At 41.6% G+C, this 20,730-nt stretch overlaps 1 protein-coding gene across 3 annotated transcripts in view; it reads left to right on the top strand.

Moving 5' to 3' along the window:
* Window positions 1-5,138: 5,138 nt before the first annotated feature.
* The window catches only part of Top2a (DNA topoisomerase II alpha), a 30,678-nt gene continuing 15,086 nt past the window's right edge, over window positions 5,139-20,730 (top strand). For 2 of the 3 annotated variants that reach the window (XM_052194928.1, XM_052194929.1), the window contains exons 1-17: window positions 5,140-5,289; window positions 6,332-6,484; window positions 6,745-6,835; window positions 7,378-7,441; window positions 11,183-11,328; window positions 12,188-12,285; window positions 12,467-12,679; window positions 13,795-13,968; window positions 14,078-14,179; window positions 14,316-14,453; window positions 15,869-16,007; window positions 17,572-17,729; window positions 18,043-18,168; window positions 18,488-18,598; window positions 18,728-18,833; window positions 18,936-19,045; window positions 19,309-19,401. In XM_052194928.1, the coding sequence (XP_052050888.1) occupies window positions 5,269-5,289; window positions 6,332-6,484; window positions 6,745-6,835; window positions 7,378-7,441; window positions 11,183-11,328; window positions 12,188-12,285; window positions 12,467-12,679; window positions 13,795-13,968; window positions 14,078-14,179; window positions 14,316-14,453; window positions 15,869-16,007; window positions 17,572-17,729; window positions 18,043-18,168; window positions 18,488-18,598; window positions 18,728-18,833; window positions 18,936-19,045; window positions 19,309-19,401 (2,043 nt within the window). In that variant the 5' untranslated portion in view covers window positions 5,140-5,268. Of the gene's footprint in view, window positions 5,290-6,331; window positions 6,485-6,744; window positions 6,836-7,377; window positions 7,442-11,182; window positions 11,329-12,187; window positions 12,286-12,466; window positions 12,680-13,794; window positions 13,969-14,077; window positions 14,180-14,315; window positions 14,454-15,868; window positions 16,008-17,571; window positions 17,730-18,042; window positions 18,169-18,487; window positions 18,599-18,727; window positions 18,834-18,935; window positions 19,046-19,308; window positions 19,402-20,730 lie in introns of all 3 variants that reach the window. The other variant, XM_052194930.1, reaches the window with a different exon arrangement.

The raw sequence follows: 20,730 nt of genomic DNA on the forward strand, positions 1-20,730 counted from the left end.
CTGTAGACCAGGCTGGCCTCAAACTCAGAAATCAGCCTGCCTTTGCCTCCCAGAGTGCTGGGATTACAGGCATGTACCACCACCACCCGGCTCCCAGCCACTTCTGATAGCTCATTTCAGTGTAGTAGTTCTGATAATGGAACCAGTCACTGTCACCCTGAATCACCTGCCCACTCCAATTCTCCTGCTTCTGTTCTTCCCTCATCCCCAATCTTTCCAAAATAAATAAATAAATAAATAAATAAAATCTCTGTTTTTTCTCTGCAACCAAATTATGCAGCCCCTGGTTTCAATAGGTATGGCTCTCATAGATTCATGTGTTTGGATGCTTAGCCATAGGGAGTGGCACTATAGAAGGTGTGGTCTTTTTTTTTTTTTTCTTGACACAGGGTTTCTCTGTGTAGCCCTGGCTGTCCTGGAACTCACTCTGTAGACCAGGCTGGCCTCGAACTCAGAAATCCACCTGCCTCTGCCTCCCAAGTGCTGGGATTAAAAGCGTACACCACGGCCGCCACCGCCACCACCACCTGGCAGAAGGTGTGGTCTTATTGGAAGACGTATGGCCTTGTCACTGTGGAAGCAAGGATTTGAGATCTTGAATGCTCAAACTCTGCCCATCCAATCTCCTCCTTCCTCTGCTTCTGGATCAAGATGTAGAACTGTCAGCTCCTCCAGCACCATGTCTGCCTCCACGCTGACATGCTTCCCACTATGATGATAATGGACTGAACTTCTGAACCTCTGTTAGCCAGCCCCAGTTAAATGTCTCTTCACAGCAGTGGAAACCTAATAATTATTTCTCACTATCTTCTAGAACACAGGATAGTAATCACCTGACCCATTGCAGCTGATCAAGTTTTAGGGTTTTTTTTTGGGGGGGGGTTGTTGTTTTTTTTTTTTTTGGTTTTTCAAGACAGGGTTTCTCTGTGTAGCTCTCACTGTCCTAGAACTCACTCTGTAGACCAGGCTGGCCTTGAACTCAGAAATCTGCCTGCCTCTGCCTCCCAAGTGCTGGGATTAAGGGAGTACGCCACCACCACTGCCCGGCTGGTTTGTTTGTTCTTTTTGTGGTTTTGGCTTGTTTGTTTTCCAAGACAGAATTTCTCTGCAGCCCTGGCTGTCCTGGAATCTAGCTTCCATTTATTTACTTGTTTGTTTGTCTGTTTATTTATTTAGGTTTTTTGGATTTGGTTTTAACGAGACAGGGTTTCTCTGTATAGCCCTGGCTGTCCTGGAACTCACTCTGTAGACCAGGCTGGCCTCGAACTCAGAAATCTGCCTGCCTCTGCCTCCCAGAGCGCTGGGATTACAGGCGTGTGCTACCACCACCTGGCTTAGTTTCCATTTATAAAGCCTGAGAAACTCCCTAGCGCAGGACTATTAAGGCAGTGAGTGTTGGGAGAAGGGGAAACAGTCCTGAAAAGGTGTAGAGGTGAGCGTTGTGGGGCTATGTTGAGCAACTGGTCTTTTGCAGGTCATGTGCAGAGCGCTTTATCTGTGAGTCTTCACCGGAGAGAAGGAGGAATTCTCAATTAGCCCCATTTAAGATGAATTACCCTCCCACAGCACAGCAAGATCCAGTGACTTGCCCAAGTCCAGTTACCTAGTGAGTACCCTGTCACATCCCTAGAGGTGGAGGCAGGTCTGAGGCTAAAGACCAGAAGCCAGTTTAGGCCCCTGTAGAGTCAGGAGAGAGAGGATAATAAGGAGAGTAACCCCCACTCTACCACCCACCATCACCACAGCACTTTGGAACTGAGTCCTAAAGCATGGCCTCTAAGGATTAGCATCTAGGGACTGTAAAGATGGCTTAGTGGTTGAGAGTACTGACTGCTCTTCCAGAGGTCCTGAGTTCAAATCTCAGCAACCACATGGTGACTCACATCTGTAATGAGAATTTGGCGCCCTCTTCTGGTGTGTGTATCTAAAGACAGCTACAGTGTACTCACATATATAAAAAATAAATAAATCTTTTAAAAAATGAATTAGCATCTAGCTAATTCTGGAATTCTCTTTGTGGACAATGCCTTTCAGTTCTGTCATTCCCATACATGCCCCACCTCCCCCCACGCAAACACACCTACTTCCACCTCCAGTGGATCCTACAAGTCCTGTAAGACACCCTAAGGGACTCCTAGGAGAAGGAAGCTCTGGCAGAAATAAAAAGAAAAAACAAAAAAGTTGTGTGCAGAAGAGAAGGAAGGGAGGGTCAGAGCAAAATGCTTAATATCTAACACTAAGCCAGCACTTGGGAGACAAAGACAGGGGGATCTGAGTTCAAGGCAGATCTGAGTTCAGGCAGATCTGAGTTCAGGCAGATCTGAGTTCAGGCAGATCTGAGTTCAGGCAGATCTGAGTTCAGGCAGATCTGAGTTCAAGGCAGATCTGAGTTCAGGCAGATCTGAGTTCAGAGTTCAAGCCCAGCCTGATCTACAGAGCGAGTTCCAGGGCAGCCAGGAATACATAGAGAAACCCTGTCTCAAAAAATGAAATAAATAAATTCATGACACCAAGTACCTCTATATATTATTTAGCTCGTTGTACCTTTAATAACGATAATGTCATGGGGGGAGGGGTCTGAGGCTTATTGCAAAAGTTATTTGTGGGCTGGAGGTGTATTCAGTTGGTGGAATGTTTGCCCAGTATGCATGAAGCCCTGAATTTGACCCCAACTACTGCATAAAGTCAGGTGTGGTGAGGCTAGCCTGTAAATCTTTTTTTTTTTTTTTTTTTTTTTTTTTTTTTTTTTTGGTGGTTTTTTGAGACAGGGTTTCTCTGTGTAGCCCTGGCTGTCCTGGAACTCACTCTGTAGGTCAGGCTGGCCTCGAACTCAGAAATTCACCTGCCTCTGCCTCCCGAGTGCTGGGATTACAGGCCCGGCTTAGCCTGTGAATCTTAACACTCAGGTGGTAGAAGCAAAAGAATCAGAGGTTCAAGGGCACAGCAAGTTTCAGGTCCAGTTTGGGTTACATGAGGCATGGGAGGGGGGGAGGAGTAACTCTGACTTCTGAGTTTTAGACTAGGCAACAAGTCGTGATCTAATTGAACGTGTGAGGAGACTTTAGAGCTGATGCCCCTCCTCTCCACTGAAGCTGTTCCAGAAAACAGGGCTGGAGCTGCTTCTGTCAGAACTGAATTCCTGCGGCCTTATCTCCAGGTGGATCTTGCAGGCTTTGAGCTGGGGTGAACTACGGTGAGGACAGGAGGGAAAGGGCTACCCAGGTCAAAGTCAGGTGTGGTGAGGCTAGCCTTGGGAAGCTACCCAGTCAGCTTCTGTGCACCAGGAGTGGGGAAGGGAGCATGCCTGGCTTCTGAACATCAAGGAAAGCTGCAGAGGCTGCCGTGCGCACCGGCTCTGGCACCCACAGCCTGGTCAGTCTTCTGACTGGACAGAAGTCCTAACTGCTGAGTCCTTCCCTAGTGGCCCTAAGCAGTGAAGTCACCCTCCTTTATTAATACACAGTGACCAGGACAAGGCTAAAAACACTGAAGACAGGGATCAGAATAAGGTTAAAACCCTATTCCTTTGGTTTTCTCACCAGCCAGGCTACATTTCTTCATTGGCCTTCTCTTGCACTTTGACAGCAGGGTTGTGTGTTGTTGGACGCATGGAGTTATTTAATAATGGTTGATTAGTTGATCTTGGGTTTCTTTTCTTTTTTTTTTTTTTTAAGATTTATTATATGTGAGCACACTGTAGCTATCTTCAGACACACCAGAAGAGGGAGTCAGATCTCATCAGATGGTTGTGAGCCACAGTGTGGTTGCTGGGATTTGAACTCAGGACCTCTGGAAGAGCAGTCAGTGCTCTTAACCACTGAGCCATCTCTCCAGCCCCTGATCTTGGGTTTCTTTTGGAAAGGAAATATTTAAATTTACCAAATTCCTTGCTGATAATAGCTAGCTTTTTTTTTTTTAGGATGGTGATGGGGTTAGAGAAGACAGGGTTTCTCTGTGTAGCCCTGGCTGTCTGGAACTTGCGCTATAGACCAGGCTGGCCATAAACTCCAAGATCCACCTGCTTCTGCCTCCCAAGTGCTGGGATTAAAGGGGTGATGTCACATGCAACCAGCTCCTTATATCTATCATTTCTATTTTTACCACAGGAAGTCGAAGTTTTCTCCACAGAGAACCCTGCAAGCCCCAACCTCCAATGTCAAATTGAACGGTGCTCTAGACTGCATTGTGCATAGAAGGGAAATATAAAGAGCTCTTGTAGGTTCCCTCAGCAATTGACTGAGGAGAAGTTCCCGGTCTCATGACGGCCCCTCATCTCCACTGAAGAAGCATGAATGAATCTTTTTATCAGTGGTGATCCACGGGGGTGTTAGCGTTGCTGGTGATTTTGCCTGGCAGCTCTATACTCTTCGTATATGGAAGCCTAAGACCGCAAGCGGAAGAACTTTTCAGAACTAACCCGGTGCTTCTCAACTTCCTAAGGTTGCAACCCTGCCCTTCTACCATAATTATTTCATTGCTTTTTTTTTTTTTTTTTTGACAGGGTTTCTCTGTATAGCCCTGGCTGTCCTGGAACTCACTCTGTAGACCAGGCTGGCCTCAGACTCAGAAATCCGCCTGCCGGGATTAAAGGCGCGCCACCACCGCCCGGCTTCATTGCTACTTCATAACTGTAATTTTTGCTGCTGTTATGAGTTGTAAGGTAACTATCTGATATGTGACTCCCAAAGGGGTCACGACCCACAGGTTGAGAACCGCTGTCTTAGACAGCCTTGAGGGAGAAATGGCGTTGTTTCCTCGGTCGGAAAAAAAAAAAGAAAAATTCATCCCAGGATTAAGAGAGAATCTCTGTAATCTCAATGAATCTGAAAGAATGAGCATCTGTTTTCTAGTTTTATTCACAAGGGCAGTTCAGTCAACCACTATGCGCTGCCAAAATGCCTTCTCTCCTCAGAGTATCTCGCAGAGCGCATGGACCTTCCTCATTGGTCAGATTTCCTGTCAGTCCCAGCTACAATGGCTATTGGTCTATTTTGAAGATTCTCCCGCCTCCCTTTACCTAATTGGTTCATTCGAAAATGCCGCCTATGAGTAAAAGACCGTCTACGATTGGTTACGTCAAACAGAGCCAGTGAGAGCGAGTCGGTGATTGGTTCCTTTGATTTGGGCGGGCTGAAGGTTCAAATGAAACTAGGGAAGCTATCCTAACCGACGCGCGTCTGTGAAGGAGCGTCCGGGTCGCGGGTCGCCAAGCGTTTCGCACTGGTTTTGTCGCTTTCAGGATTCTCGAGCCCCTTCAGGACCGTCACCATGGAGTCGTCTCCGCTGCAGGTACAGCTCGCGGCTGGGGCCGGGTGGTAGAGCCTCTACGCGGCCTCTGCGTTCATGGCTGGCGGCGAGAGCTGAGGCTCCTGGGCGAGGGCTGGCCGGCGACCGGCTGGATCCGGTCAACCCCATCTTCTGGGCCTTGAGGGGTCGTGGACAGGGTGAAGCTCTTTACGAAATGACGTCTATAGTCTAATCTGGCTTCTTGAGTGTTGTGTTTTTATTGTTGTTGGGGGCAGATTCAACTCGCCCTGTGGTCCGTCTGTTTTCTAATGGCCCCTGTGTGACTTCCAGGCGGCCTATACTTGAATTCAGTGGCCCTCTTTCCTTCTCTGATTGGTTTTAATAACCCATCGAGGAAGGCGCAGAGCATGACAGTTCCCATTGAGGAGCTGGCTGATGGAGTGGCTCGAAAAAGCCCAGTTTCAGGATGTGAATGTAGCCAAGGGTTTGCATTGCTAGCATCCTAACAGCTACGGCTGGATAACACCCTCTGTAATCTGCACGAAACTATGTGGGCACTCAGTAAACATTCCCATTAGGTGAAAGAAACTGAGTGTAGTTCATCGATGACATAAAAATATTATTCAAAAAAACTTCCATCCTTGCTGAGATAAAATACATGTTTAACGGACACCTGTAGCCAGACCTAGTGGGGCAGTCCTGGAATAGCAGCTGCTCCACAGACTGAGGCAGAGGATGGCTTAAGCTACTTAATGGGACTCTAACCCAAAAGTAGCAACGCAACAGGGGGCAAAAAAACAGGTCTGGGGATTTTGCTTAGTGGTCAGAGCATTTGCCTAGCATGGGCAAGGAAGGCCTTGTGTTCCATGCCCAGCACCACACGTACTCAAACCACAGAACCTAGTTACAAGGATTTTAATTGAACTGTTTATTCAAAACTATGTAAACTTTACCAGTACCTACAAACAGAGGACAGATTGTAATAAAGTGTATTGAGTTCATCATTATTGCAGATAATGTTGTTGACCACTTCTGATAAACTTGTGGTTAAATTCAGTTTATTTTCACTTCCCCTAATGACTAGCCTGTAAATGAAAATATGCTACTGAACAAAAAGAAGAATGAAGATGGCAAGAAAAGATTGTCTATTGAAAGAATCTATCAGAAAAAAACACAACTGGAACATATACTGCTCCGCCCAGATACCTATATCGGCTCTGTGGAGCTAGTGACCCAGGTAAAACCAAGTGTGTGTGTGTGTTTCAACAGTTATCCTAGAAGACTTTATTCCTGGTTATGGTGGTTCATGCCTTTAATCTCAGCATCCAGGAGTCAGGCAGGGTAATCTCTTGAGTTTGAGGCCAGCCTGGTCTATGTAGCCAGTTTCTAGCCAGTCAGTTCTATGTAGCAAGACACTGTCTCAGAAAAGAAAAAAAGAATAGGCTAGAGTATTAAATACAATAAATAACAATAAATAACTTTCTTTGCCTTTTCTAGCAAATGTGGGTTTACGATGAAGACGTTGGCATGAACTACAGGGAAGTCACTTTTGTTCCTGGTTTGTATAAAATCTTTGATGAGATTCTAGGTAAGTAGATATTTTTATATAAACATCTATTGGTTAAGTCCTAGGTATCATTCATGCCAAACCTTCTGTAGACATAGCTCCTGCTCCTGTCATTTCAAGTCATTAGTGGTCAAAAGTGAGGCAGTCTGGCTAGCAAAGTCAGTTTGATCTACATAGTGAGTTCCAGGGCAGTTAGATTCTACCTCAAAAAAAAAAAAAAAAAAAAAAAAAAGCAGTTCAATAAAGTCCAGGAAATAATTGTTTTTCTCTAGAAATAGTAATATGAACAGAAATTGCTATAATAAACCAGCGAGGTGTTAATTCCAATGCTGAGGAGATAGAGGCAGGAAAAATCAAAAGTTCAAGGTTGTTCTTCCCCGTGTAGCAAGTTCAAAGTCAGCATGAAATGTGTGTGATTCTGTCTCAATAAAAGTTGGTGTCAACTAAAATGCCTTGTTAATGGTATTTTTTTGTAACTTGTGACTGTTTTTTTTTTTATTATAGAGCTAATGTGTTGTAAAGCACTTTAATGTCTTCTAAGTGTGTATTTTATTTCCTTACAGTTAATGCTGCTGATAACAAACAAAGGGACCCAAAAATGTCTTGTATTAGAGTCACAATTGATCCGTAAGTGGAAGCTTTTTGTTTGCTAAAGCTCATAATTTTTGGGGGGGAGTTTTGGAGACAGGGTTTGCTCTATAGTCCTGGCTGTGCTGGAACTCACTCTGTAGACCAGCCTTAGTTAAGCCAAGACTCCGGTCTCTCCTTCCCAGCAATGTCTAGGTTTACCATGGGGAGTGGGGAACCTCAAAAGGTCAACAGCAGTCAGAAAAGGTTCCACCAAGGGTTTTCTAATATGGCATGGTATCTACCAGTCTAGGTGTAGGGAGATGCCAGGCCATGGTAGACAATCCATGGGGACCTGAGTGGGCCAGGAGGAGATACTCCCAGTTTGAGATGGTTCTTCCTCCCTAGCCCCCCCCCCCCCAGACAGGGTTTCTCTGTATAGCCCTGGCTGTCCTGGAACTCACTCTGTAGACCAGGCTGGCCTCGAACTCAGAAATCCACCTGCCTCTGCCTCCCAAGTCCTGGGATGTAGCTGCCCATGGCTACATTCGAACAGTTTACCGGGTTCCCTGGAAGGAAAGCTGGGGATAGGGAAAGGGATGGCAAGAGAAACATGGAACCAAGACAAGATTTCCTGTTCAAGGCTCAAAGTCTAATGAAGGTCTCTAAATACATACAGGTGGGACAAGACCCCCTCCCCCAAAAGCTGGAAAAAGAGGCTGGAAATAGGTTTGCAGGACTGGTTCTGTTTGCTCTGCGGAGGCTGACGTCAGGTGGTGGCCAGTGTCTCTCAGGAAACTAAGCTGCTATCCTTGGAGAACTACAGGTTTCACCTTGGTCTGAGCTCTCCACCCTAGATGGGAAGCAGTGGCTAAGAGAGTTTTGAAACTCCAGCTCAAAAAGGCTGTGGGGAGGGCACACTGGGATTAAAGGCATGGGCCACCACTGCCCGGCTAAAGCTCATATATTTTGTTATACTTGCTTATATATATTACTAATGATGATAGCTTTTTTAAAATTATGGTTTCCTACTGTTCATGGTAGCACACACTTTCAATCTCAGCAGTTTTGGGAGGCAGAGGCAGGCTGATCTCTGAGTTCAAGGCCAACTTGGTCTACAAATCTAATTTCAGCATAGCCAGGGCTACATAAAGAAACCTTGTCTCAAAAAAAACAAACAAAAAATAAGGTTTGACTTAGTACAAAAAGATAGGAGTCTAAAATGAGTAGCCTGTGGGTATCCAACAATTAAAAATGTTATTTATCAATGCTTTTGGTTCTTTTCCTTTGGTGTTTTTTGCTTGTTTGTTAGTAGACAGGGTCTTACTGTGTAGCTCTAGCTAATGCGGAATTTGCTTTGTAACTTGAGTATGTTGCCTAAACTCAGGAATCTACATGCCTCTGCCATGGTTTTAAAGGTAAGCACTACCACACCTAAGGTCATCAACACTTTTCTACTTGGCTGGGTGGTATAGGCCTGTAATCCCAACTCCTTGGGAGACTGAAGCAGGAACACGACAACCTCAAAGCCAGCCTGAGCAATGAACATTCTGAGACCATGTCCCAAAATAAATTTTTTGGGGTTTGTTTGTTTTTGATTTTGATTTTTCCAAACAGGGTTTCTCTGTATAGACCAGGCTGACCTCAAACTCAGGAATTCGCCTGCCTCTGCCTCCCAAGTGCTGGGATTAAAGGCATATGCCATCACTGCCCGCCTCAAAATACATTTTAAATTAAAAAAAGGACTGAGAGGGCTGGAGAGATGGCCCAGTGGTTAAGAGCACTGACTGCCCTTCCAGAGATTCTGAGTTCAATCCCCAGCAACCACATGGTAGCTGATGATCCCATAATGAGATCTGGTGCCCTCTTCTGGCCTGCAAGCATACATGGATGCAGAACACCATGCATAATACATACATACATACATACATACATACATACATAATTTTGGGGGGCTGGTGAGATGGCTCAGCGGTTAAGAGCACTGACTGTTCTTCTGGAGGTCCTGAGTTCAAATCCCAGCAACCACATGGTGACTCACAACCATCTGAAATGAGATCAGATGCCCTCTTCTGGGGTGTCTGGAAACAGCTACAGTGTACTTACATATAATAAATAAATAAATCTTTTAAAAAAAGTAAATTTTTTTAAATGAAGGGGGAAAAAAAGCCAGGCGGTGGTGGCGCACACCTGTAATCCCAGCACTCTGGGAGGCAGAGGCAGGTGGATTTCTGAGTTCTAGGCCAGCCTGGTCTACAGAGTAAGTTCCAGGACAGCCAGGACTATACAGAGAAACCCTGTCTTGAAAAAAGCAAATCCAAAAAAAAAACAAGAAAAAAAAAAAGGACTGAGAGTGTAGCTTGGTGGTAACGTGTGTAGTCCAGACCCCGGACTACAAAATCTAGAAACTTAGCAAGTGTAGTGGGTGGCATACACTCTTCATTTCATCAGGAGAAGGCAGAGGAAGACAGATCTCTGTGAGTTCCAGGCGAATTAGAATTAGATGGTGAGGCCCTGTCTCAAAATAAAACAAACTTCTATTTCAAAATATTTTATAGACATGACACTTAATCATGCAGTCATGGTTGATATAGTGCAGAATGTCAGCTAGCATTTGCAATACTTGTTCTGGTCATCTGAAAGCCTGGGAGGGATTGGGGGTTTTGTTATTGTTTCTTTGGGGGGGGGGTGTTGGTTTTTTGGATTTGGTTTCTCGAGACAGGGTTTCTCTGTATAGCCCTTGCTGTCCTGGAGCTCACTCTGTAGACCAGGCTGGCCTCAAACTCAGAAATCCGCCTGCCTCTGCCTCCCAGAGGGCTGGGATTATAGGTGTGCGCTACCACTGTCCAGCTTGTTTCTTTTTTGATGATGCTAATGAAACAACAAGCAGCTGGTAGTAAAGAAAAATTTGGGTTTATAGTTCTGGTTTTAAATACTAGTGTTCCTTTGTGGGTAGCCAGGATGCCTGGTTCACATTTTATTACCCTGATCAGTGCTGATGTTATCTATGTTTAAGGCTCTTGTAGGGTGTATGTTATTGATGCCCAAGTACTTGAATGCACATAAGGAACAATCTTTTCAAGAATGTTGACCTAATTTTAATTGATAAGTTTGGGTTTTGGGTTTTTTTTTTTTTTTTTTTTTTTTTTACAGATAATATTAAGCCAGTATTATTTATTTGTATTCTGAGAAGTAACCCAAAATAACCAAGATTAAAGTCCTAGTAACTAGGCTGGTGACATGGATCAGGTTAGAGTGTTGGTGTTCTTGGTACCTAAGTTTGGTTGCCAGGGGGAGAGTCTAATGCCTCTAAGCTATGTGGGCACGTGCACTTATGTACAAATAGGTACACACACCTATAGACAATTAACAAAAAAAAAGGCTGAGGGACTTCAACATTTTGTTAGTTAGCAGAGAAGTTTGTTATGGGGAATATTCTTCCTTTTCAGTGCTTTCCAGTATGCTTTATTGGGTGGGAACACAGGAGGAAACAGGAACGCACAGATAGATAGATTCTCTTGAAAATGGTATCTCCTAATTTTTGTCCTTTCTGCTAGCATAATTAATTTTCTTATGTTCATCCTAATATTTTTAAATTTCATGTTTTTCCAACGTTATCAGTGTCTACCCAGGTGTTGGAAAAGGTTTCTGTTCCCAACCCTGCACAGTAGAAAAGACTGACTATGCTAGCTAGCTTCAGAGGGAGTCAGAATCAAATACACTTATAGATTTATGTAGTTTATTTTTAAATATTAGGCATTTAACATTTGTTGTATAATAAAATTTTGTATCTTTTCTCAGAGAAAATAATTTAATTAGTATCTGGAATAATGGAAAAGGAATTCCTGTTGTTGAACACAAAGTTGAAAAAACATATGTCCCAGCTCTCATATTTGGACAGCTCCTGACCTCCAGTAACTATGATGACGATGAGAAGAAAGTGACAGGTAGAGTACTGGGGGAAAGGAATGCTAGTTGCTGAGAAAAAACACATCTTTTAAATCAGTGTGAGGATCACAAATATGGAATTAGTGATCTAGAGAGATGGCTCAGTGATTTAAGAGAATTGGCTTCAACTCCAGGTTCAACTCTGAGCATCTTAGGCTTGTAGTTACATCTGATGTCCTCTTCTAACCTCTATGGGACCAAGCATGCATATGGTGCACTAACAGACATACAGGCAAAATACTCATACAATTAAAATTTAATACCAATTTTAATATGGGAATAAGCTAGATATAGTGATCAGGAGGCAAAGGTTCACTGTATAGCTCTAGCCTGCCTAGAATTCTATTATGTAGATCTGGCTGGTCTTAGTTTCAAGACAGCCAGGGCCACACAAACCCTGTCTCGAAAAACCAAAGGAAAAGGGGGGCGAGAAAGGAAATTGATTAGTAAATAAAGTAAACTATAATAGCTGTGCCAGCAATAAAGAAAAATGAAGAAGAACTTGGAGAAATGACTCTGCAGTTAGCATTTGCCAGATCCAGTTCCTGGATGGTGCTTCATAACTGTGTGCGACTCCAGCCCTGGCAGATGAGACACCCTTTCTGGGTTCTGCACATGCAGGCAAAAACCCTATATACACACACACACACACACACACACACACACACACACACACACCCTACCTCAAAATAACTAAAGCTGTGTAAGCTCAGGAGATGCAGCTCAGTAGTAGATTGCTGGCCTGCCATGGGCAAGCAATCCCATTCAGTGTTCCCATTCTAGTAGTCAAAAAAAAAAAAAAAAAACACCTAAGAAATTTAGTTGAGTAATAATAGTGTTATATATTTACTTGCCCAGGTGGTCGAAATGGCTATGGAGCTAAACTGTGTAACATATTCAGCACCAAATTTACTGTGGAAACAGCCAGTAGAGAATATAAGAAAATGTTCAAACAGGTAAGTAAATAGGTACCTTGTAATTTGTTAAATTGTAGAACAGTCATTTATAATATCACTAATGTTTGGCTAAATTGAACAGTTTTTAAGCTATAAAAAATTATTTTCCAGAACCCATTATTTGCTTCTAGTTTGTGAAATGAATTGTCGTTCTCATCTTTCCTGTTCTTTACTGCCATAGACATGGATGGATAACATGGGGAGAGCTGGTGACATGGAACTCAAGCCCTTCAGTGGAGAAGATTATACATGCATTACCTTCCAGCCTGACTTATCGAAGTTTAAAATGCAAAGCCTAGACAAAGATATTGTTGCACTGATGGTCAGAAGAGCATATGATATTGCTGGTTCCACTAAAGATGTCAAAGTTTTTCTTAATGGAAATAGGCTGCCAGTGAGTATTTTTCTGGGAATACAGGCTGCAAAGGAATTCATTATCATCATTGTCATCATTGTCATCTGCACAATTTGTTTTCCACCTACATTGTTCTTATAACTTCTCAGATAAGTTCCTGGGGAAAAAAAAGATTATCTCATTTTAAGCTTAGTGAAGGGAATCTTTTTGTTTTTGAGACAGGCTTTCACTATGTAGCTCTGGTTAACCTAGAATTCCACTATGTAAACCAGGCTGGCCTTGTTTGTAAAGATTCTTTTAACTTTTTTATGTGTGTGGAGTTTGCCTGGACTATGTAAGTATGTGTACAGCATATATGCACACATGAGACTTGTTTATACATTTATATGTGCACATGTGATAGCACATACTACATGCCATAGCAAGTGTGTGGAGGCCAGGAGACAATTGTGCACATCAGTTCTCTTCCACCATGTGATGTGGGTCCCAGGGATTGAACCTGGCCACCTGAGCTTCATTCTGGCGGAACACATATTGGTAGGAATAACTAAATCCTGAAATTCCTTCACCTCTGCATACCATGGCAGGTGCATACCCTTCTTCCTCTCCCTGCTCTCCCTCTTTCACATACACATAAGCTAAAGTTTCAAAATAAAAAAATTTACAATCCTCATTCACTTTATTTTAAACGTAATTATTTTATATGTGTGGATATAAACTCAAAATTTACTTGCACACATGTAAGTATGTGCATCCATCCCATAAGAATGCTTGGTGCCCGACTCCTCTTCCCATGGTCATGAGTTCAAATCCTAGCACCCACATGGTGGCTCACAACCATCTGTAAAGAGATCTGACACCCTCTTCTGGTGTCTGAAGACAGCTACAGTGTACTTACATATAATAAATAAATAAATCTTAAATAAAAAAGAATGCTTGGTGCCCAAGAAGGTCAGAAGAGGTCATCAGATTCCTTGGAATTGAAGTTAAAGATAGTTATGAACTTTCTGTATGGGTGCTGGTCCTATTAAAGAGTAGCAAGTAGTTTTTGAACCATCTCTTCAGTCCTTTCACAGTTTATTATTGATTTTATTTTCCATTGTTGTTTGTTTGCTTAAGTTTCCTATTTCAACACTCCTTTAATTTCTATACAGATAAAAGGGTTCCGTAGTTATGTGGATATGTATTTGAAGGATAAGGTAGATGAAACTGGGAACTCACTGAAGGTGGTACATGAACAAGTAAATCCCCGATGGGAAGTGTGCTTAACAATGAGCGAGAAGGGCTTTCAGCAGATCAGCTTCGTCAATAGCATTGCTACTTCTAAGGTAAGTTTTGAGAATTCTTACTAGTTTTTTTGACTGTATAATATAAAGTGGGTTTAGACCTTTGTCCAAATTATGTTTACTGTTATAAAAATGATATTTTTTTCTCTAGGGTGGCAGACATGTTGATTACGTAGCTGATCAGATTGTGAGTAAACTCGTTGATGTGGTGAAAAAGAAGAACAAGGGTGGCGTTGCAGTGAAGGCTCATCAGGTATGTACCTTATCAACATCCGTTTTCTAAAATCAGGAAGGTGAAAGGGGTTGGGGTGTAGCTTAGTATACAACAATCGCTTTACATACACCAGGCCATAAAGACATTTCCATGACTGTATCATCTATTATTACAGGTGAAAAATCACATGTGGATTTTTGTAAATTCCTTAATCGAAAACCCAACCTTTGATTCTCAAACAAAAGAAAACATGACTTTACAAGCCAAGAGCTTTGGATCAACATGTCAATTAAGTGAAAAATTCATCAAAGCTGTAAGTACTTAAATTTTTCATTATCCTCCACCCTACAGAAGCAAAGATTGCCTGCAGGATTTCTGTCTTAGTTTGGGTTTTATTGCTTTGAAAAGACACCAAGACCACAGAAACTTTTCCTCCAAACAAAAACATGGTCAGGCCTGTCACAGGAATAACCTACTCCTGGTACCAACTTGTCCTGGTTAGGGTTTCTCTGACACCAGACCAAAAAGCAAGTTAGGGGGGAAAGGGTTAATTCAGCTCATACTTCCAGGTCCTAGCTATAAAGCCCATGCTGGACTCTAAATCAAAGTTCTCCTACCTTGTACCCACTAGTGCTAGGTTTAAGTGGTACACCACCATGCCTGGCCCTGATCTGACCGGTTCACCAGTCTTACCCATGTGCTATCTTATCATCAGCTTGCCTGTAATCCCCCAAAACACAAATTAAACTAGTTATCCAATATTCATCCTCATCAAGAAACCCTACCTTCCATCTAACAAAATTGTTAGATTATAAGGGCACTGTCTGGCCGGGTGGTAATGGCGCGTGCTTGTAATCCCAGCACTCTGGGAGGCAAAGGCAGGTGGATTTTTGAGTTCGAGGCCAGCCAGGTCTACAGAGTGAGTTCCAGGACAGTCAGGGCTATACAGAGAAACCCGGTCTCAAAAAAAAAAAAAAAAAAAAAAACAAAAGAAAAAATAAGAGCACTGTCTGCTCTTCCAAAGGCCCTGAGTTCGATTCCCAGGAACTACATGGTAGCTTACAACAATCTGTTATGGGATCCAATGCCCTCTTCTGATATGTCTGAAGACGGCAACAGTATACCAGCTTCTTAACCTTCCTGTTGCTTCCAGTCTTCCCCCATGATGTCCCCAAAATGACATTTCTGGTTTCATTCTTGAAATGCATCAATATCTTCTAATAACAGCTAAAATTGAAAGATCCAGGGTTACTATGTCACACACTACACAATGAGTCTAGGAATGTTGCAGTTTTTTGAGTTTTGTTTTACTTTGTGGTTTGGTTGTTTTCGAAATATTAGATAATGATGGCTGGTTTTAAACTCACAGAAATCCACCTGCCTCTAACAGCCAAATGCTAGGATCGACGGTTTATGCCACCATACCTAGCTCTTTTGAGGTATCTTTTTTTAAAAAAAGAAAAGATTGATTTATTTATTGTATGTGAGTATACTATCACTGTCTTCAGACACACCAGAAGAGGGCATCAGATTCCATTACAGATGGTTATAAAGCCACCATGTGGTTGCTGGGAAGTGAACTCAGGACCTCTGGAAGGGCAGTCAGTGCTCTTAACTGCTGAACTATCTATCTCTTCAGTCCCTTTTGAGATATCTTATTTTCCAATGGACTTATATATTCTATATTTGACTGAATCCTTTCCTAATGTGAATGTTTCTGTTTTGAAGGCAATTGGTTGTGGTATTGTCGAAAGCATACTAAACTGGGTGAAGTTTAAGGCTCAAATCCAATTAAACAAGAAGTGTTCAGCTGTAAAACATAACAAAATCAAGGGAATCCCCAAACTGGATGATGCCAATGATGCAGGTACACATTTAACAGGTTTTTCCATTAACAGCAGCATACCATGGGTATTTTCTCTTTACGCTTTAAACATTCAGCAGCTCTCTTTAAAAAAATAAAAAATTAGAGAATTTCTTATTAAATATTTAGGTTGTTTTGTGGCATTTTAAATAATACTGAGAATATACTGAGAATATTGTATAGAGAATACAATGATCTACCTAACAGGTATTTATAGTATAATATCAAATGAATATCCAACAGCAGCATATAATATTATAAGGCATTAGTTTGAGAGATTAAGAAGTTAGGCCTAGGGGTGGTAGAGATGCATGTCTTTAATCCCAGCACTTGGGAGGCAGAGATGGGATGAGTTCAAGGCCAGATCTGCCCTAGCACAGCAGGGCAGATCTCTGCGTTCGAGGCCAGCCACAGATACATAATGAGAGAGGTGAAGAACATAAGCACTGTGATGCTACATTTATTTACATTAATGATTATTTGAATTTCCATCCAAGTACATTGGTGCCACGATAAATGATCTGATAACTGAGAAATCTGTTAAGTGACTAACGGACAACTAGGGCATGAGCACTTTGAGAAAGTAATGACTGGTGTTCCAAGCAGAAGTGTATGAAGTTTGGAAACATAAGACAAACTGAATGAATTGTGTTTGATTGAAACTTTTAAAATTTGTATGAATGCAGAGGACAAGTTGCAAAATGGTTATTCTCCTTTTACCACGTGGGTCCCAGGGTGTTGGAGGCAAAGGGTATCTAGCTGGCTCTATTTTAGGTTTTATGAGACAGGATTATATTATAATATTCAGGCTGGTTTTGAGTTCATAATCATATTCTCTAAAGTTCAAGGCTTACAGGTATGAGCCGTCATAATTGGGTGTAAATTTTCTCCTAATATTCTCAGACTATTGTTAATTGAAAATGTGGAATGTAAAGCCATAAGGCCTAGAGAAGTAGTTCAGTTTTAAAGAGCCTGTACTAGTCTAGAGGAGCCAGGTTTGGTTCCCAGTGCTTATGTTGGATGACTCCCTACTTTCTGTAACTCCAGCTCCGGGGGAGCTAGTACCTCTGACCTCTGTAGGTGCCTACCTGCACTCACATATAGAAACCCTCCCAGACATAATTCAAAAGAATAAAAATATTTTTTAAAGCAAACCATTGGTAAAGGTGCTGCTTTACTATATTAACTTACTCAGACCCTTAACTGGAAAAAAATATGTGTATGAGGGAACAGGACTGGAGAGTTGGTTCAACAGTTCAGAATACTTGATAATCTTACAGAAGATACAAGTTCAGGTTCCCAACACCCAATTGATGACTCATAACTATGCACAACTCTAGTTTTAACAACCCAGCACCATTTTCTGACCTCCATGGTGCACATACATACATGCATGCAGACAAAACATTATACATATACACATATATAATTGTTGGTTCATCTTTATTTCTAAGATAATTTTTTATATATTTTGCTTTATTATAGTTTATTGACAGTGTGTTTAAATGATTATGTTTGAAATTTTGAGTTAAATGTGCTAAAATTAATTTATATGTTTTCATTTTAGGGAGCCGAAATTCTGCTGAATGCACACTTATCCTGACTGAGGGAGACTCAGCCAAAACTCTGGCAGTTTCAGGCCTTGGAGTGGTTGGAAGAGACAAATATGGGGTGTTCCCTCTTAGAGGAAAAATGCTCAATGTGCGAGAAGCTTCTCATAAACAGGTAAGTGATTATACTAATTTTAGAATCTGAATCTAGGGTGGAGAGTGTAAGTCGGTGGTACAGCGCTGGTCTGGAATGCTCGAGGCCCTGTGTCTAATCCCCAGCACTGCAGATGTGACACTGGGACAGGGAGCGGGAGCCATAGCTAGTTTGTAGTGCAGGGCTCCGTGCCTGAATTCGTTTCCTCACTTACTGGCATCTTAGCAGACCTGATTTATTAAAGTGTAAAGTAATGATTCAAAATACTGAGGCTTATAAACACTCAAGCAGAACATATGATTATATCTCTTTATTCCTTTCAAACGCGTTTCAGATCATGGAAAATGCTGAAATTAACAATATCATCAAGATTGTCGGTCTTCAGTACAAGAAAAACTATGAAGATGAAGATTCATTGAAAACTCTTCGTTATGGGAAGATCATGATTATGACAGATCAGGTCAGATTTTTAAACTGGTGTCAAATGTATAGGCTCAGCTGTCCACTTCTCACAGCACACAGAATGGCTGGAACTACAAGCCTATTACACTATTTCCCTGCCTTAGAAAGCTATTACTAAAAGCTTTGCCTATTATCTCTAGTAAACATCCAGTCAGAAAAGCTGACATTGTAGTATATCACATGTATAAGATAAGTAAGTTTACTTCTGAATAGGCTTTGTTTTTAACTGACATAGAAGAATTTTTGAGAAATTGCATATTGGTGATAATTTTATTTCTAAACAGTTCTTTGTGCTTTGGCTTTTCAAATATTCGTAGGACCAAGATGGTTCCCATATCAAAGGCTTGCTGATCAATTTTATCCATCACAATTGGCCGTCTCTTCTGCGACATCGTTTTCTAGAAGAATTTATTACTCCCATTGTAAAGGTATAAATGTTCAAGATGCAAAAAGACTCTTAGGCCCATGTTCAATACTGGGTGTGCGTATAACTCTGGCTATTTTATGTTGGGGACCCTACAATGTGCAAAGCTATAGAGATGTGTTCTTTACCATAGGTGTCCAAAAATAAGCAAGAAATTGCATTCTATAGTCTTCCCGAGTTTGAAGAATGGAAGAGTTCGACTCCAAATCATAAAAAATGGAAAGTCAAATACTACAAAGGTTTGTGATGAAACCCACATAGAAATTCTCAGTTTTGTTATGTTGTAAGGCTGGCTCTATGGGAGAACTAACTTGTTTTGTTTGTTTTACTTGCCTCTATAGGTTTGGGTACCAGCACATCAAAGGAAGCTAAGGAATATTTTGCAGATATGAAACGACATCGTATTCAGTTTAAATATTCCGGCCCTGAAGATGATGCTGCCATCAGCCTGGTGAGTTGGAGTCATGTACATGTCCATTCTGCCTTCAGGAGTCACTTGAGAGCTCAGTTATGGCAGTTAAACCTCAGGGCAGAGCGCTGTGCGCCACTGCATGGGTTAGGTTCCCATAGAGGAGTGTTGTATGAAATAAAGTGTTTCTGGTAAGCATATCCTAGTGACAGAACTAGATACTTTAGAAAACAGGACTTTTGATGTTTCTCTTTAGCTGGAACCAGTAAGTACCAGTAACATCTTTCCCACCTTCTAATTTGTAGGCCTTTAGTAAAAAACAAGTTGATGATCGAAAGGAATGGTTAACTAATTTCATGGAAGACAGAAGACAGCGGAAGTTACTTGGCCTTCCTGACGTAAGAGTTTTAAATATATTAAAAATATGCTATTTAATTGACTTTACAATTGATGTTACACCAAACTAAAATTACTAAATAGCATTTTTAGTAAAAAGTTTGATCTAATAACTATAGTATAACACTAGACCTATGAGATTATGAAGGCATTGAAAAAATATTGTCTTTTTTTGTTTGGTTTTTGGCTTTTGGTTTGTTTTGGTTGGATGGTTGGTTTTTCAGACAGGGTTTCTCTGGGTAGTCCTGCCCTGGCTGTCCTGGAATTTGCTTTGTAGACCAGGCTGACTTTGAACTCACACAGATCTGCCTGCCTCTGCTTTCTAGTTTTGGAATCAAAGGCAAGACCATCACCTGGCAATAATATAGTCTCACACATTTATGCTGATGCTATTATAAACAGTTATCATGTGGTCAGTCATCTGTAAGTATGTGCCATTGTATGTAGTATGAAGTATCTATAACAAGCAGCCAGTCCAGGCTGGGCTAGAGAATAAGTTAAAAAAAGAAAAACCACCCCAGGAATCTTTGAAGGGCTGGAGCTAGGCAAGAACAACCTCATATACCTATTGTTTTGCTTTTTTGATCATTTGTTTCTGTCTTTGTTTTTCTCTCTTTGTACCTGGCTGTTCTAAAATTGCTCTTCAAGACCAGGCTGACCTTGAACTCACAGAGAGATCTGTCTTCTGCCTCCCAAGCACTGGGATTAAAGGTGTATGCTATCACTTAACGGCTCACCTGTTGTTTTGGTTTTTGTGGGGGTTTTTTGTTGTTGTTTTGTTTTGTTTTGGGGTTTTTTTGTTTTGGTTTGATTTGGTTTGGTTTGGTTTGGTTTGGTTTTTTGAGACAGGGTTTCTCTGTGTAGTCCTGGAACTCACTCTGTAGACCAGAGTGGCCTCAAACTCAGAAATCCGCCTGCCTCTGCCTCCCAAGTGCTGGGATTAAAGGCGTGTGCCCCACCGCCTGGCCTGTTTTGTTTTTAATGATGGAATATTTATTATTGCAATAATGAATGTGCTCAATGTAAATGAGCAAATACAATTCATTCATACAATATACTGAATAGAATTCAAATCAATTAAGACAGAAACAGGAGATATTTCAGAGATAGAATGTTACATACAAAAAGACAGAAGGAAGCATCAACTCAGATGCTTTCTTTATTCTTGAAGTTTTGAGTATGTGGAAGAAGTCACTTATTTCTGTACAGACAGGATTTAAACAATGTTCTAACAAATCCTACCAGCACTTAGAAAAGGAGTTGTTGAAAGAATACTCAAACAACGGGTTAAGGAAGAAATATGTGGTTATAGTGATTCTAGACTCTAATAA

The sequence above is a fragment of the Apodemus sylvaticus genome, chromosome 10, assembly GCF_947179515.1.
Source record: "Apodemus sylvaticus chromosome 10, mApoSyl1.1, whole genome shotgun sequence".
Classification (NCBI taxonomy): domain Eukaryota; kingdom Metazoa; phylum Chordata; class Mammalia; order Rodentia; family Muridae; genus Apodemus; species Apodemus sylvaticus.